The sequence below is a fragment of the Salminus brasiliensis genome, chromosome 25 (genome assembly GCF_030463535.1).
Source record: "Salminus brasiliensis chromosome 25, fSalBra1.hap2, whole genome shotgun sequence".
Lineage (NCBI taxonomy): Eukaryota > Metazoa > Chordata > Actinopteri > Characiformes > Bryconidae > Salminus > Salminus brasiliensis.
This window is the reverse complement of record NC_132902.1, coordinates 11,928,312-11,944,832: the sequence shown is the minus strand read 5'-3', so window position 1 is coordinate 11,944,832 and position 16,521 is coordinate 11,928,312. Positions and strand designations below refer to the sequence as shown.

The 16,521-nt window shown below is 41.7% G+C and overlaps 1 protein-coding gene across 2 annotated transcripts in view; it reads left to right on the top strand.

Annotated features, from left to right (window-relative positions):
• The window catches only part of cep89 (centrosomal protein 89), a 167,594-nt gene that overhangs the window by 5,078 nt on the left and 145,995 nt on the right, over positions 1–16,521 (top strand). Inside the window, exons 6-10 of one of the 2 annotated variants that reach the window (XM_072671306.1) lie at positions 147–181; positions 1,174–1,231; positions 5,752–5,871; positions 11,268–11,456; positions 11,792–11,934. In XM_072671306.1, coding sequence (XP_072527407.1) covers positions 147–181; positions 1,174–1,231; positions 5,752–5,871; positions 11,268–11,456; positions 11,792–11,934 — 545 coding nt within the window. The remainder of the gene's footprint in view (positions 1–146; positions 182–1,173; positions 1,232–5,751; positions 5,872–11,267; positions 11,457–11,791; positions 11,935–16,521) is intronic. The other variant, XM_072671305.1, reaches the window with a different exon arrangement.

The following is a 16,521-nucleotide window of genomic DNA, read 5'->3' as shown; positions in this document are numbered from 1 at the left end:
GTAATTTGCTACAATAATAAAAGATTTTGTGGAACTATGCTTTAGAAATGTACTGTCTAGCCTCACTCCAGGCTTTAAAAAAAACATCCCCCTCATGTAATTGGAGCAGTTTAATGACTGTAATTAATAAAAATGTTGTATTGCAGAGGAAACGGAGGTGGAGGAAGGAACTGCCAAAAAGGTAAGAGAGGCCCCCGTGACCCTGTCCCTTCCGTCAGAAGCTGCTAATGTGTTTAATTAAGTTCATTTTTGGGTGTTGGAGCTCATTTCCTGACACTACAGAGATGCTGGGTATGGCGGGCCTGGGGGCAGAATGACCTTGAGCTGCAGACCTTGAACTGCCTCTACAAGGACACACACATGAAAGATAATGCAAAAGGCAGGGGGCCAGTGAGAGTAAGAGACAGACAGACAAAAATGTCCACTTGAGAGGTAGAGAGAAAAAAAAGAGAGGAAGAAAAAAGAAAAGGATGTGTGTGAGAAAGAATGAGAGGGGAGAGATGAGAGAGAGAGGAGATGCTGAAGACCGCTTCAGTGCTGTCTGCACTCCCTGCAGTGGTTGGCTGGAGGTTATTAATATCCCTGTCATGTTTGCTAAGAGGCTAACTCACTAGCGGGGTGAAGCAAGAGGATCTGGTGGTCACTACAGCCCACCAATCAGGCCCTTATCTCCACACACACACTGGTTTCCAGTGTCAAGACACGGGGACATACATATGTGTATATATTATATAAGTAATAGGAGACCGGCAGTATACAGTAAATAGTCTAATAGGTTTGTTTCTACAAAATCTGTGCATTTCTGTCCTGAAATGTATGAAAATCAGTGTACACACACATACACCCACAAATACACAGCACACAGCTGTCTTGTTGCCTGCTGCCTGCTGCCCAGACTCATTACTCCATGCTCCAGCACCCTAAGCACACTCATTCATACCAAGCCATTAATGAAAGAGCTCATTTCTCCCCTCCTCATCTGACTTAGAACATTGTTCTTTGGTGAATTGGAGTTGAATTAGCCTTAATGCCAAAGCCACGGGGGTGCTATAAATGTTCCATTTAGAGTGCAGCAACTGTGCCCATCACTATCCACTAACCTCCACATGCTATTAAGTGTCTTCCCACCAGCGACATACTCCAGTCATTAGTGTGTGTACTCTCTGTTCACAGCAGCCTCCATCACCATCACAGGCAAGACCCTCGTCCTACAGTGGCATGGCATCTCCAGGTAATCCAGCTGTGGAATCAGGTTCTTCTAGATCTTCAGTACAAGTAATCCCAGTTATTTTTACTAATCATACATGCTCAACAGATGGTAAACCTAGCTGTTACTTTAGCTTAAGCTGCAATGTTGTCTCATCTATTTTTCTTAGATTCTCCTTCTGTTGGAGTAGTAGGAGTGCTAGAATCAGAGTCCTCTATTATTTAAAGTGACCTTACTGACGGGGATGGATCTTAGACCAGCGCTCCTACACTGAGAATTATATGAGAACGGGGCCAAAAGAGTCTGTTACTACATGGCCCCAGAGGCTGTGTTATAAAGAGAAATTTCTATTTAGGTATCACTATCAAAACGTTACAGACTGATAGCAAAGCCGCAGCGCTGCAGTTATCAATGGCCTATGTCTGGAGAGAGATGCATTACACAATTACATTGAGAACATTGTGCACAAGTACCTCCAGAGAACTGTCTGGTCACAGGTGCTCTAGATGGTAGGGTTTCGACTCGAGTTTTAGTCCTGACAATGTCAAGAGTCCAAGAGAGCCTTTTTAAACACAGTGTCCACTCATTATCATTATCATATATTATCATTATTATTATCTATTAGACATTCCTACCTAGTTGGTCCACCAACCCCTTAGTTCCAGTGAGAGGAACTCTTAATGCTTCAGCATACCAAGAGATTTTGGTCCTTTCATGCTCCCAACTTTTTTGGGGTGGCCCCTTTCTGTTTTAACATGACTGCGCACCAGTGCACAAAGCAAGGACCATAAAGACATGGATGAGGGAGTTTGGTGTAGAAGAACTTGACTGGCCTGCATGGAGTCAGACAGAACACCTTTGGGACGAATTAGAGCGGAGACTGCCAGCCAGGCCTTCTCGTCCAGCATCAGTGTCCGACCTCACAAATGCGCTTCTAGAAGAATGAATGGTCAAACATTCCCATAAACACTAAACTCCTATCCCTTGTGGAAAGCCTTCCCAGAAGAACTGAAGCTGTTATAGCTGCCAAGGGTAGCCCGACACCATATTAAACCCTATGGATTAAGAATGGGATGTCACTCAAGTTCAAATGCGTGCGAAGGCAGGCGAGCGAATACTTGGCAATATAGTGTATGTACAATGCAGAAAAAAGTATAGTAGGCTCTAATTGAAAAATGTAGTCCGTTTCAGACTCTGTGCACTGTGGAAAAGACATTTTTAATATGTGTGTTCATTTTGAAAACCTGACTTGTGATTTTTCCATCCATAAACGGACTGAAGAGGATGCATGTTAGCACTTAGTTTTGCAGTTATTCAGTTATTGCGTACAAAGGGAGAACTAGATAGGCAATTAAGTGAATAAATGCTTGATGAGGAGTTCAGGAAGTGTAACCTGATAATCACAGACTTAAACATAGCATTATTATGTAAAGATTAGAATGGCAGGACTGCTAGTTCCTTCCTGCTTCTGATTGTGGTAAACCTTTTTTTTTTTTTATATGTAACTCACAAGCTAAAACTAACTTCAACTCATGGCCAGACCTTCTTATGGTTTAAATACATGGTCATTTGTTCAAAGGGAAAAAATAAGCAAATTTAGAACCCCTAAATGGGGTCAAATGCTCTGTTCTGCCCCGGTTAGAGAAATGAGATGCCAGGTCCATGAAATCGTGATAATAGCCTCTCCACGTTTTTCTACAGAAGCTACAGGCATTGGTTCAGCACGTGGCCCATTTATCACAGACTGGCCTCTCTAGCTCGTCCACTTCAGCTGCTAATTGTCGCAAGTCCTGGACTTTTCCAAGGGGTAAAAGAGACAATGTGTTAAGGGGGGAAGTGGTACAGTTCGGTTTTCTTTTCACATTTAATTTCAGTGTTTTTCAGCTTCTCCCTATGCTATATTCCATTTTTAGCGGCGACTATAAAAGGGCTTGGATACAGACAATGGGCATACAGGGAATGAGCATGCTTGGGCTTGTTAAAACCCAGTGGATGTAAGAGAGGAAGCTAAAGAGGGAGGAAAGATAGAGAGACACTGGTACTTCACTGAAGCCACATGATTTTCATTCCAGTGCCGAGTCATCAAATGTACATAAGGGGTGCTTGTTGTTGACAAGAAAAAGAAGTGTCTCAAAAACAGCTTTTAAGCAGTTGAGAGCTTCTGTAGTTTCCAGGTTGTTTCAGTGGCAAATCATGATACAGCCCCAAGGTAGTTTCAGAGTTGTTTTTCATGATTGCAGAGCACCAAAAGGCCCAGAGGCCATGAAGTGAAGTGCACGTCTTTTAGGTTATGTAAAAAAAAAAAAATCACATCTCCTGGAGGTTGTTTTTCTGAGATGAAATTCAGTTCCCTTACAGACTCCCCTGGAGTGCTGGCGGAGGTGGTACAGAAAATGCCTGTGTTTCGCAGCAGATGAAATGATCTGTTTTGGGGCAGGGCTATCAGGATGTGCATTTGAAATGGTGCTATTGTAGCTCACTGCCGTGTTTTAGGCAGCCATTCCACACACTTCAGAGTGTTGCATCACCGTGCTGGAAACCCAGGAAAGCTTGTCTTTACCAGCACGTGGGCAGCCCTAACAAATAACAACAGATATTTCAACAAGGCAATGCAAGATGAAGTCTACTGAGCTTTCACAATTTCTGCACAATTCGCTCATTGTACTCATTCTCAAACTCATTCAGAGTATATTAGTGTGGAATGGTTAATTGTACAGTGGCAGGAATGGGAAACAGTGGTTGGAAACTAGGTGTTTCCTACACATAAACTCCCTTCTAATGGATGCAGTCGGCTACTTTCAGTTGCATCCATTGCTAAAACAGATGTTCAGATGCATGCACACACAGCTTGTCTACTCCCTGTAGAGAACTACTGCCAGTAGAATAGAACACTAGAGAGTAGAACACTCTCTAGAGCAGATAAACATGAACCTATTGGCACCACGCCTAATGCCAGACATGGGGTAAAGGGGTATAACGCCCCCCACAAATTGAGCTGTGGAGCTGTGGAGCTATATTGTTTGGAACAAAGATGGGGCTCCATTCAGTACTTTTGGGATGAGTTGGTGAGTCGGGGATGAGGTGGGCTGGTGATCAGCCAACATCCTGACCTCACTAATGCACTGAATGCAATCAAATTCTCACAGCAGTGCTCCAAAATCTAGCAGAAAGCCTTCTCTGGACAGTAGAGACAGTTACTTCATCAAAAACAAGATGAACTGTTCTTTAATACTCTTGTATAATTTCATTAGAAACAATGAATAAGCAGATGTCCCAAAACTTTTGTTCATATTTTGTATTTATGGTTCAAAATTGCTGCAGTTTAAATTCATATAAATTCTATGTACTGCCCAAAACCATCAGTGAGCCTACGATATGTTTTATGATTTTAAATGTAATGCTGATGATGGTTAAATTTGTGGTAAATGGCTTTCTCACCATTTATCTACATTGCGCTGCATGTGCTTCTCCGCCATGAATATATAAACATGTTTCATTTAAATTCTTCAAACAGGGCTTTCAACTCTTACACACTGGGCGTAAGACTCACCCAATTGGCTGTAATCTCATGCCACACTTGACTATTTCTCACACATTATTAACAACGTCTGAATGAATTTGACTACAGCTGTGCAACTGTCGATTCCACTAATCACCATCACTCTGGATTGGCAGCGGCAGCCTTCTGAATAAGTTAAGGAGAGCAACATAGCAATTTCTTTTAGACAGTGCTATGGCTTATCTAGTCCTGAGTGCAATCTCGCTCTGTTTTGTCATACTTTCCTAATGTTTGTTTCTTGATAAACAACCTATAACCAGTAGCTGGATCGTGTCTTTCCCACACATTTCCCAACAACACAAGATCTCAAAGAGTTTTAAGTCTTCCTTAAATTTCACTTAGTCAACTGTGTGACATATTGAATGATTTAATTGTGGGCTATCCATCATTGTTGCGATTTGACTTTCTTGAGTGAAGAGACGGGACAAACTAAACCATTCCTAAACATGTGAGAAACTGGGGCTTCATTAGATTTGAATAGTGAGCACTTTTCCCCCCTTTGATGAATTATAGGTTAGCGATCCATTCAATAAATATTTACTTGGATGTAAGTTTAAGGTCAAGTGTCAAGTGTCTAAATCAAGTGTCTGTGAAGCATCTAAAGTGTTTTGATTTATTTTTTTAAACCATAGCTCCAATAACTTGGCGGTTGAGACAATGGACCATAAACATACTGTACACTGGAACAGTGAAACACTATCAGACCAATTCAAGTGTAAAGTATGTAAGTTTGGTGCTTGAGGTGTACTTAACCCAGTGAATGACTGACTGAGGGAAGTGCCTAGCTGATTACAGCGGTGAAGAGGTTGTAATGTTGTGAGTGATTAGAATGGGGTGAAGAGAATGGGCTAGAACCCTATGTGTAACTCCAAGTATAAAGGTGTAGGATTTTTACTTTTGTACTGCCTGACCATTCTGCCCATTCATCCTTTCTTCCAGTTGCCTGTCCATTCCTCTGATCTTTCATTCGCTCTTTCTCTCTCAGATCTGAAAGAAGACCTAAGCACTCTGTCTCCAAACTCTCCCACAACCAGCACTCCCAAGAGGAAGACCTCGATGATGAAGAAGAGCCCAGCAAGAGTCAGCGAGAGAGATTGTAGATCAGGTAAGAGGGTAAACTGTAATTTCCAACAGTAAGGCTTTGTCAGTTGCTGTCACTGATATGTTGGCTGCTGACGCTCTGGCCATTTGGATTTGTTGAGTTCTTACCAGCAGCTAAATATTGGACTTCTTTCAGAGGTGGTCTGAAAGTAGTTAAACGAACACACCGACATACACTCTCAAGCAAAAAGGGTTAGTATAGTATAGTAAATTATAGAATGTACTGTCCAGAGAATGTCCAACAGACAAAGGTAAGTAACGTAGCTAGTATCAGAAACCTGAGTTGTCTGGACGTTTGTCCTTTTAGTCTAATTGAGGATACTAAACTTGACACAGTTTGAGTGAGGGGTGTGATGACTTATCATACAGTTTGCACAATGCTAAGCTGATGCTATAAGCTTTTGTCCTTTATTGTGATACATGCTAGTCACATTAGTCTGGCAGTCTCAGAGAAGAAATTGTTACATTTGATCAAAGTCTGACTGTAAATGTAGGTTAGGGTTAGAATTAGCTAACAATATAGGTACAATTCAAAGCACACTGCATAATGAGCCAGTAAAACTCTTTAAACACTGTTATTACCCAAGTACAGCAGCCATTTGTCGACTCTCCTGGGTAAATCATTCCCATGGGTGAGATAAACTGCGGAACTCTAGAAATGACCTCACTGCCGCCTGCCCCACTAATTCACCTTTCATTCTCATTAGTGTGTGCCGTTGCTAACCCTTCCAACCTTTGCGCTAATTAAGACATGGTTTCATACCTCACCTTCCGTGTGTGTGTGTGTGTGTGTACTGTATGTGTGTATGCATATCCATGTGTGTTGATCAATGCTAATATTATGGAGTTTTGACATTTGAATTGTGTGTGTGTGTGTGTGTGTGTGTGTGTGTGTGTGTTAGCAGCTGAGCCCTGCCGAAGCCATGCCTGTGGCAGAAGCTCTGCAGGGTGTGTTAATGGGGCTGCTCCTCTGGCAAGCTGCTATCACACTGATCGTGAACTTTACAGCTGCCTTTGGCATTAAAGGATGGCTTACAGTCAGTTTTCTGACAAGGCGTTGGCTGCAACAACGCAAGCCATTGTCACTTATCGTGGTGACATTCAGCTTAGCACAAAAACATTTATGAGGATACTCTTGCGCAGGCCTAGGTAGCAGCAACGGTTCTATCTGCGAACAAATGGTCATATTGTGAATGTTTCCCCATTTGTGGAGAAGTTCATTCTTAAAAAAGAATATTAATTCATTAAGTGATGCTTTAAGTTTGCAGTGTACATAATGCTAATTGATAAGGTGTAGCCCGCGAGCTTAAAGTACAGCTCAGCTTGACCACCCAGGTTTCTTTCTGTCCTGGCACCCAAGTGGTGGATTGAACATCCTCTGGGTGTCCGAACAGCAGAGTCACTCTCTGTCTTCAAACGCACACTGAAGACCCATCTCTTCCAAGAGCACTTGGGTGAAGTGTAGTGTTGAGTATTATGGTCTCCTTACTGATTTTTGTATTTAGTAGTATCTAAGCTTAGAGGTATCTTTTAGATCTAGCTAAGCATAATTTCTGAGTGAACAGGGAAGCACTTTTGTAAGTCGCTCTGGATAAGAGTGTCTGCTAAATGCCTTAAATATAAATGTAAATGTAGTTCTCTGTTCTCTGTGTCTTTAGGAGGTAAAGTGTAAGTAAGACATGGTTGGACATGGTCCATAGTCCCTGTTAGAGCCTGGAAAATATATTGATTAGCCCATGATACCAGCTGATATTGACAACCTGTGGTTTTGTCGATATTGGCAAAAACCCCAGCAACAAACTGATAATTAGCAACATTTTTGTCACTGGGAATCCAATATGTGACACTCTATATTTAGTCTCCATCAGAGCCCTGTGTATATATAGATATCTCAACTGGCCAGTAATATTGAACAATATTGATAACCCATGGTTTTGCTGATATCAAAAGCACCAGTAACTTGCTGATAATTGGTGGCTCATTTTGGACAGGACAGGGGTTCAAGCTCACAATCTCACAGTTGGGCTAAACTGAACAGATGTGCGACTGGGGAACTCAATAAGTGAGATCCCCTGTTTAACTACACCTAAAGGCAACAGTTCTGTATAGAAACATGACTATTGGTTAAAGCATTTTTCAAATACTAGGACGACCTTTATTACCTCTCTTTGTGTCTCCTTGACCGCGTTGATTGCGTTTGTATGTATGCAAGAAAGACTGTTCAGCTGTTGTACTGTAAAACACATTTATGATTCTGCATGAAGTTAGTTCTGCAATATTGTCCAAAAAATAAATAAACAGTAGCAGAGGTATCAGTGAATTTGAGCTTTAAGGCTATAAATATAAGGGTTAAGGATTACCGTTACCAAACGTAACATTTAGCATGTAAATAATACAGTGTTGTTATAACACAGATACAAATACAAAAAAGATGCCACCCTCTTGGACAGAAATCAAGCTTAGACCAACATTTAAGTTTGGTGTGTGTGTGTGTGCAGTGTGTGCAGGCAATAAAGGACTGTGTAGCCACTTGGGCCCAACATAAAAATATAGCTACTTCTGCCATTATATCTGTTGTTTCCTTTTAAAAGACCTGGGGTCCTATCTTACACCCTGCACAAGGCATGTCGCGATGCTGTCACCATTGCTATCTTACACCTCGCCTATAGTCTATTTTCACACCTTCCGTCTGCATAGTTTAAATAGCAACGGTGCTTCAGGTAAAGTTCTGCTGTATTGATATTATGGGAACGGAAAACACAGGTGCGCCACTGACTAAAAAACAACCTAGGCAGATGTCAACAGTCAGACGTTCATTGCTATCTTGGCAGGTGACACGCTGATTGGTTTATTGCACATTATGCCCAAAACACACCCATGATTAATTAAGAGTAGTACTAGTACATGCCTTTTGCACGTTTCGAGCTGCGTAAGGCGGACTTGCCCCGTCGCTATGATTGCAAAGGCATACTGACAGGACCTTAATTAAGCTGTGTGGTTGGCGGCTCACCCAAAGATTGCTAAAACAGGGCCCCTGATGTCTCTGGGCTGTTCTTCTCATTACTTTAATATGTAATGAAAATAATCGAACAACCAAAATTTAAAAAATTATAGTGCATCATTACTCTGATTTAAAAAAAAAAAAAAGTAATAAGCTTTACCAATCAGCTTTACGTTTACCAATTAGTATGCCCCTCTCTTGGAAAGAAATCAAGCTTAGCCAACATTTAAGTTATCCTGGTGTGTGTTATGTAATGCTGGAAAACACAGAACTGCATCTATAGATTTAGCTCTTTCTTTTGCCATGCTGTATCCTCTTCCATCTGCTCTTTTATTTTCTTCGGTCTGCCTCTACCTAAATTGCTTTGCCTTGCTGTACTGTAATCAAACTCTTCTGGTCTGAGTTTTATTTTTGGTTTGTGGAGTTTATTACGATATATTGCTCCAAGTCTTTTATTATCTGATATTCTGTCTTTTCCTCATCTATTGTGTGCTGTGTTGCATTGATGTCTGATGTGTTTTGTTGCTGTGTTGCGTAAAGCTATCGTATTTGTGTTCTCCTGGCATGTGTTGCAGTGGTGCTGTATTTGTGTTGCTGGGTTGCACTGTATGGTGTTGTATTGTGTGTTTCTGTGTTATGTTTTCTTTGCTAATCTATTCTATGTTGTTTTTCATTGTATGTTGTGGCTTGTTGTGACATTGAGCCATTTTGTCATGCCGTATTGCTTTACTATTCTCACTATGCTGTGTTATGTTGCGTTATTGCTGTGTTACTGTTCCTTCCATGTTTCTCTGTTGTGTTGTGGTGTTCTGTGTCACTGTGCCGTGTGTCTGTGTTGCGTTGTGTTGCTCTGTGTTTCTGTGTTGTGGTTTTCTGTGTCTCTGTGCTGTTCTATGTTGCTTTGCTGTGTTCCTGTATTGCATTATTTTGTGTCGTGTTGTTTTGTGTCCTTGTGCTGTGTTTGTGTTGTCGTTATGTTGTTGTCATTGTCGTGTTGTGCTGTGTGTTTGTCATGTTGTGTTTCTGTGCCGTGTTGTTGCACTGTGTTCTGTGTCACTGTGCTATTTCTGTGTTGCTCTGTGTCACTTTGCTGTGTGTCTGTGTTTCTATGCGTTCTGTGTCACTGTGCTGTGCGTGTGTTGCGTTGTGTTTTTCTGTGTCACTGTGCTATGTTTCTGTATTGCATTGTGTTGCTCTGTGTTTCTGTTTTGTGGCGTTCTGTGTCGCTGTGCTATGTTTCTGTTTTGTGGTGTTGCTCTGTGTTTCTGTGTTGTGGCGTTCTGTGTCGCTGTGCTATGTTTCTGTTTTGTGGTGTTGCTCTGTGTTTCTGTGTTGTGGTGTTCTGTGTCACTGTGCTATGTTTCTGTGTTGTGGTGTTGCTCTGTGTTTCTGTGTTGTGGCGTTCTGTGTCGCTGTGTGTCTGTGTTGCGTTGTGTTTTTCTGTGTTGTGGTGTTCTGTGTCGCTGTGCTGTGTGTCTGCGTTGCGTTGTGTTGCTCTGTATTTCGTGTTGTGGTGTTCTGTGTCACTGTGCTATGTTTCTGTTTTGTGGTGTTGCTCTGTGTTTCTGTGTTGTGGCGTTCTGTGTCGCTGTGCTATGTTTCTGTGTTGTGGTGTTGCTCTGTGTTTCTGTGTTGTGGCGTTCTGTGTCGCTGTGTGTCTGTGTTGCGTTGTGTTTTTCTGTGTTGTGGTGTTCTGTGTCGCTGTGCTGTGTGTCTGCGTTGCGTTGTGTTGCTCTGTGTTTCGTGTTGTGGTGTTCTGTGTCACTGTGCTGTGTGTCTGTGTTGCTTTGTGCTGCTCTGTGTGTCTGTGTTGCGTTGTGTTGCTCTGTGTTTCGTGTTGTGGTGTTCTGTGTCACTGTGCTGTGTGTCTGTGTTGCGTTGTGTTGCTCTGTGTTTCTGTGTTGTGGCGTTCTGTGTCGCTGTGCTATGTTTCTGTTTTGTGGTGTTGCTCTGTGTTTCTGTGTTGTGGCGTTCTGTGTCGCTGTGCTATGTTTCTGTTTTGTGGTGTTGCTCTGTGTTTCTGTGTTGTGGCGTTCTGTGTCGCTGTGTGTCTGTGTTGCGTTGTGTTTTTCTGTGTTGTGGTGTTCTGTGTCGCTGTGCTGTGTGTCTGCGTTGCGTTGTGTTGCTCTGTGTTTCGTGTTGTGGTGTTCTGTGTCACTGTGCTGTGTGTCTGTGTTGCTTTGTGCTGCTCTGTGTGTCTGTGTTGCGTTGTGTTGCTCTGTGTTTCTGTGTTGTGGTGTTCTGTGTCACTGTGCTGTATGTCTGTGTTGGTAGGTGGCGTTGTGGTGTTCTGTATTGTGCTATGTTGCATTGTGGTGTTGTTATGGTGTGTTACGGTATGATGTGCTGGGTCATGCTGCGTTATGCTGTGCTGTGCTGTGCTGTGATGTGTTGTGCAGAGGCGAGTGAGGTGTACCGCTGTGCTGTGGAGCTTCAGCAGGAGCTGGTGCAGGAGCTGAGGTCACGTACTCAGACTCTGGCTGCAGAGAAGGAGGTGTTGGAGAGGAGGTGTTCACAGCAAAGCCAACAAATCCTGCAGCTTCAGCAGCAGCTCATACATTCCCCCAGGGAGAGGAGTAACTCCACAGGTGGGCCTAAACAGGCCCCACACGCACACACTACAGAAACCCATGAACTGCCACTATCTAAATGCACACACATTATAATAATTAATAATAATTAATAATTCATTATTAAATCTCAAAATTTTGAAACACATAGCGATGTTGCAGTTTAATATCATTCTGATTGTGAAAACGGTGAGTTTTCATTGGCTTTTTCATGGTGTGTGACTCAGCATGTTGGAGGGGTTTGCTGCATGTGTGTGTGAATGTATGAATTAAATAGTATACAATAGTAGTTGTATTTTTCATTAATTTAATGAATGAGGAACTAAGTGTCTTCTGTGTGTGTATGTGTGTAGGTGAGAGCTCTGAGCTGCTGAGTTTGAGGCAGCAGGCACAGGAGCTGGTGGATGAAAACGACGGGTTAAAGATAACTGTTCATCGGCTCAATGTGGAGCTCAGCAGATACCAGGCCCGGTTCAGACCACTCACCAAGGATGAGGTATGACCATAACAACAACAAAAACCTTCAAAACAAAAGCCAACCTTTTTTCATTCATTGTTAAAAGATAACTATTTCCACCCCCTGCATTGAGGGTGGAAATAGTTATTTGAGCCGCCACTAAAGGACACACTTTACACATGCATTTCTGGACAAGCTGATAGGAACAGAACCGGCCTCTGAAGTGAAAGAAGTATGTGGAATTAAGGTGGTAGAGTAATATTACAGGATATAGCATGAATATATCTGGTTTTGCAATGTTGCACAGTTCTCAGAAGGGATGTCCTGCCCACTTTACCAAAGTTACATAGCGCAGTTTCTGACAAGTCAAACCCAGAGTGGCAATAATACAGATGCCTTTCTCTCGAATACCAGGTAATTACATCATACACTACATTGCCAATATTATTCGCTTGCCTGCTCGCCGCACGCATATGAATTAAAGTGACCTCCATTCTTCATCCATAGCATTTAATATGATGTCGTAAGTGCAAAATGTGCATACCTGTATTAAGCAATGAATGTAAAGTCCTCTGCCAATTCTACAGCATAGGTGTTAATGACTGCCCACTTGTCCAGCCTGGCCTGTTGGAAGATGCTGGGCTCCCTTGTACCTGCGCCAGACAAGCTACCGCTCACCAGGATGACCACCTAGCAGTCCCCTGCCACCCTCGTCAGACTACCATGCCATCATGTTAAACATGTACATGGACACTAACTATCTGCCACTATTATCATTATCATCATTACTCTTACTATCACTATTATAATTATATAGGTTATAATATATTATGATTATGCTGCACACCTGAGCAGTACAACAATTTCATGTGGTGGTCCGGTTATTTGTTATTATTTTTTTAATCAATAATCCATAAATAGTTCTGACCAAAGGAGGATGGGTCCCCTATGTGAGTCTTGGTTCCTTCCAAGGTTTCTTCCTCCAGTTCTGAGGGAGTTTATCCGTGCCACTGTCACCTTTTGCTTGCTCAAGGGTTGTCTTGGGTGTTTTTTATGTCTTGTTGATCTCTTGTCCTATTACTGATTACTGATTCTGTTGAAGCTGCTTTGTGACAACGCCAGTGTATGTGTGCAGTCATGAGTGGTTGGAGGTAATGAGGTTAGCTGTGCAATTATACAGTAGAAAAAATATCACAATATGATTTTAACAAAGTGTACGGTGCAGGCGAATAAGCATTACCAGCTAAATATTCAAGCATTACAACCTTAATGTTGTAAAGCATTGCATGAGCTAGTGAAGAGACTGGATCAGGGCTTCGATTCTGTATTGTGTGTGGCTATGGTTTTGTGTGTGCTGCAAGTGTGATCAGATTAATGGCTCATACGGTACCTCTTTCGAGATGGCAGATGTTGAGGAAGTGGCTAGGATGTGTAGGGTCAGAGGAGATGCTGTTGGCTTTCCTCTGGTATTTTATGTAATAGATGTCTTGTAAGGGTGGTCGTGCAGCGGCAGTGATGGTGGTTTTTATTTTGAATGTTGTCTTCCATAAGGGTCAAGCACCAACAGCATTTTTATCCTGTCTAAACAACCCAGAATGGGTTTGTGTGCCTGTTCTATTAAATGATAATGAGCCACTGCTCACCCCACCCTGTTTCATAACTCTCCCTGGATACATGAATGTTTAGAATTTCCTTTGAAATGTATTTTCAGTTGTCCATGTTGGCACTAGCTAGCTAATGTTTACTTCACCTTGAGTTCACTACTCTCTCGCTCTCTCACTCTCGATCTCTAATACATAACAAACGCTAGAAGCCCCATCAGCTGTAGACACATTGTATTGCAATTCCGTATACCTGTTAAACCTCTCATTTTCATCCTTTTTATATCAGGTCAACTTAAAAAGTTAGAATGAGTGGAGTTGAAAAGATTGTTCACTTACACTTAATTCCACAATAATCTACCATTTATAAATAGTTCAGACACCCATCAAAGTTGCATGTGTATATTGAAGTGTACACTAGTCTGTGTAAATCATTCATACGCAAATACAGACAACCTCAGTTGTCCAAATTTAGTATGCAAATCATGAACATTTTTATTTATGAGACTTCAGGCCATTTTGTTAAACAAGACCAATTTTTTGGGGCTTTGAAAATCCCATGGAAAATCATTGTGACCTTAGTTCCCCCCTTATTAGTGTATTAATTTGATGCATAGCATATTTATGTTTCCCTGTGTATGTACTCTTTATGGACTTTGCATAAATTTTGCCCAGAAATGTTTTCGTATTATGTGTGTCTAAGTAATTATGTCTGCAGCAAGTGAAGATGGGAAGAGGAATACGTACGTACACATCCAGAGCTCCACAGCTCTATTCTGCGGGGGCCTTTATACCTCTCTAGCCAATGCCTGGCATCTGACATGGGGCCAACAGGTGGATGTTTAGTCCTGTTCTGTTGTTTAAAAACTAAAACAGGCATGAGCGCATAGATTTTATGTTGAGTAGTTACAATAAATAAGGCAATAAATAAAATAAATAAATAAATAAATAAATAAATAATAATGGTGAAACTGGGTTTCACAGTTTTGCAGGTGTGAGTTCCCTTTTCTAACTCATGAAGCTCTTAAGTTGGCTCTATTTCTCATTCTTTTTTCATTCAGCTCACTGCCTGTACTTTCTTATGGCTGTGAAATGAAAACGTACATCACTAATTAACGAATGAGTTGAATTAGGTGTGGTTTAATGAGTAGCGATGCTCACACCAACAACAACAACAACAACTTCTTTTTAAGCAATTCCTAAGATATTTGAATTAAACATTGCACGTTCATAATTGTGACATTTGGGTCTCAGTGTAATTTGTCCAGCATCTAAGTGAGGTTCAAGAATTTGGACTCAACCTCAATCAAGATTTGGGAAGATTTGGCCGCATCAAACTCCACTGCCTCAGTTTTGTTTTAAGGCGTCTCTGCACTCAGCATCTTTGTAATGGTGGAATTAGTAATGCTATCCTTACCTGCGGCAGGTGAGGCCTGCAGTTTCTTAGATGTTCATCTGAGTTCTTTGTAGCTTCCTGGATGAGCTGTCATTGCGCTCTTAAAGAAATTTTCTTAAGCAGGCCACTTCTGGGAAGATTCACCACTGTTGCACTTTTCAGTTTGAAGATAAGGGCTCTTACTGAGGTTTGCTTGAGCCAGAAATGGCTTTGAAATACTTTCCAGACATAGTGTGCTGCTTGTTTGGACCATTTGGTCTACTAGCCTACTATTGCTAAAAAGGTCCTATTGAAGTAATGTTTAGATTCAATAGGGTTGGCAGTAATCAAGGCTAGGTGTTTCAAACATTAAAAAATAGATGAAATTGAAAATACTTTTTATTTTATAAATCATGTCAGTAGTTCCAAATCCTCCACAATTGGATACAACACTCACTCACGCCTCTCACCCCCACCAAATGTTCACCACTGACAAGGGATTAATTAATAGCAATCAATTTATACTTGTAGTCACTCTGTGTGAAAATAATCCAACAAATCCAATTTTACCATAATATAGATTTGTAATGTAAAAGGTAGGGTAAACTAGTGGAGCCCTCTTTATTGGCAAACAACCTCAACCAAACATTTTCTGTAGCTGCTCATTATTTCTGCACCACAGTTGGAAAACATTTGGACCCTGTCCTAATGAATCCTAAAATGAGGAGCAGGTGCAGGCAATTACTAGTGAGTGATTCCAGGGCAGAGACAGAACAGGAAGGGGCCAATCAGGACTGGCAGAATATGAGGAGAATCCTAAGGGGAGGATTTAAAACTGGTGGCTGTCCCAGAGTGGTCACCAACCCTCTTCCTGGATACAAACCACCTTGCAGCGGTTTGATAAGACTGCAGGATGGATCGGCCATTCAGCTAATCAAGCCCTTCTGAAAGCAGAAATTAGGTTAAGCAGGTGGGTTGGATTAGGGTTGGAGTCTGGAGGGTATATCTCCAGGAGTAGGGCTGTTGACTGCTGTTGTAGAAGGAGACTGAGAAGATGTACAGGACTGTTATGTGGGAGGAATTCAAATCTTGGGATACTTCTAGAGCCTTGTGGGTCACGTTGACACTAATTTTCTAATCTGTAGTGGAGAGGCGGGTGACTGGGGGCGAAGTCCAGTTCAGTTTGCAGATTCCCCTGCTCTGACAGAACTACTAAACCTTGCAATACGTTTATTCACCCCTTCCCTTGTCAGCAAACTCATTCCTATATTGTTACTATGGCAACCAGTGTGGCTATGCTAGAAAATGTCAATATAGTCGGATCATTCAAATCTGATTTGGCCACTTTTCAGTTGGAAAATCTGATTTAGGAAACAAAACTGATTTACCCTGTAATGAGTGAACACAGTCATAGAAGCATCTGTTGAGGAAAGCTTGCCTTGGATCATAGTGGAAGGAAACGTTCAAACTGTCAAGACATGACAAAAAAGCTAAATAAGAATAAGAAGATAATGAGCAAGATTCATAAAATGCACTCCCAGATTTACTGTCACATTACCAGTAATATGGGGTCCTGATTCGTAAACAAGGGTTACCAGTCTGCTTTACTGTTTACGTGATTTTTGACATTACATTACTTACACTACTTTC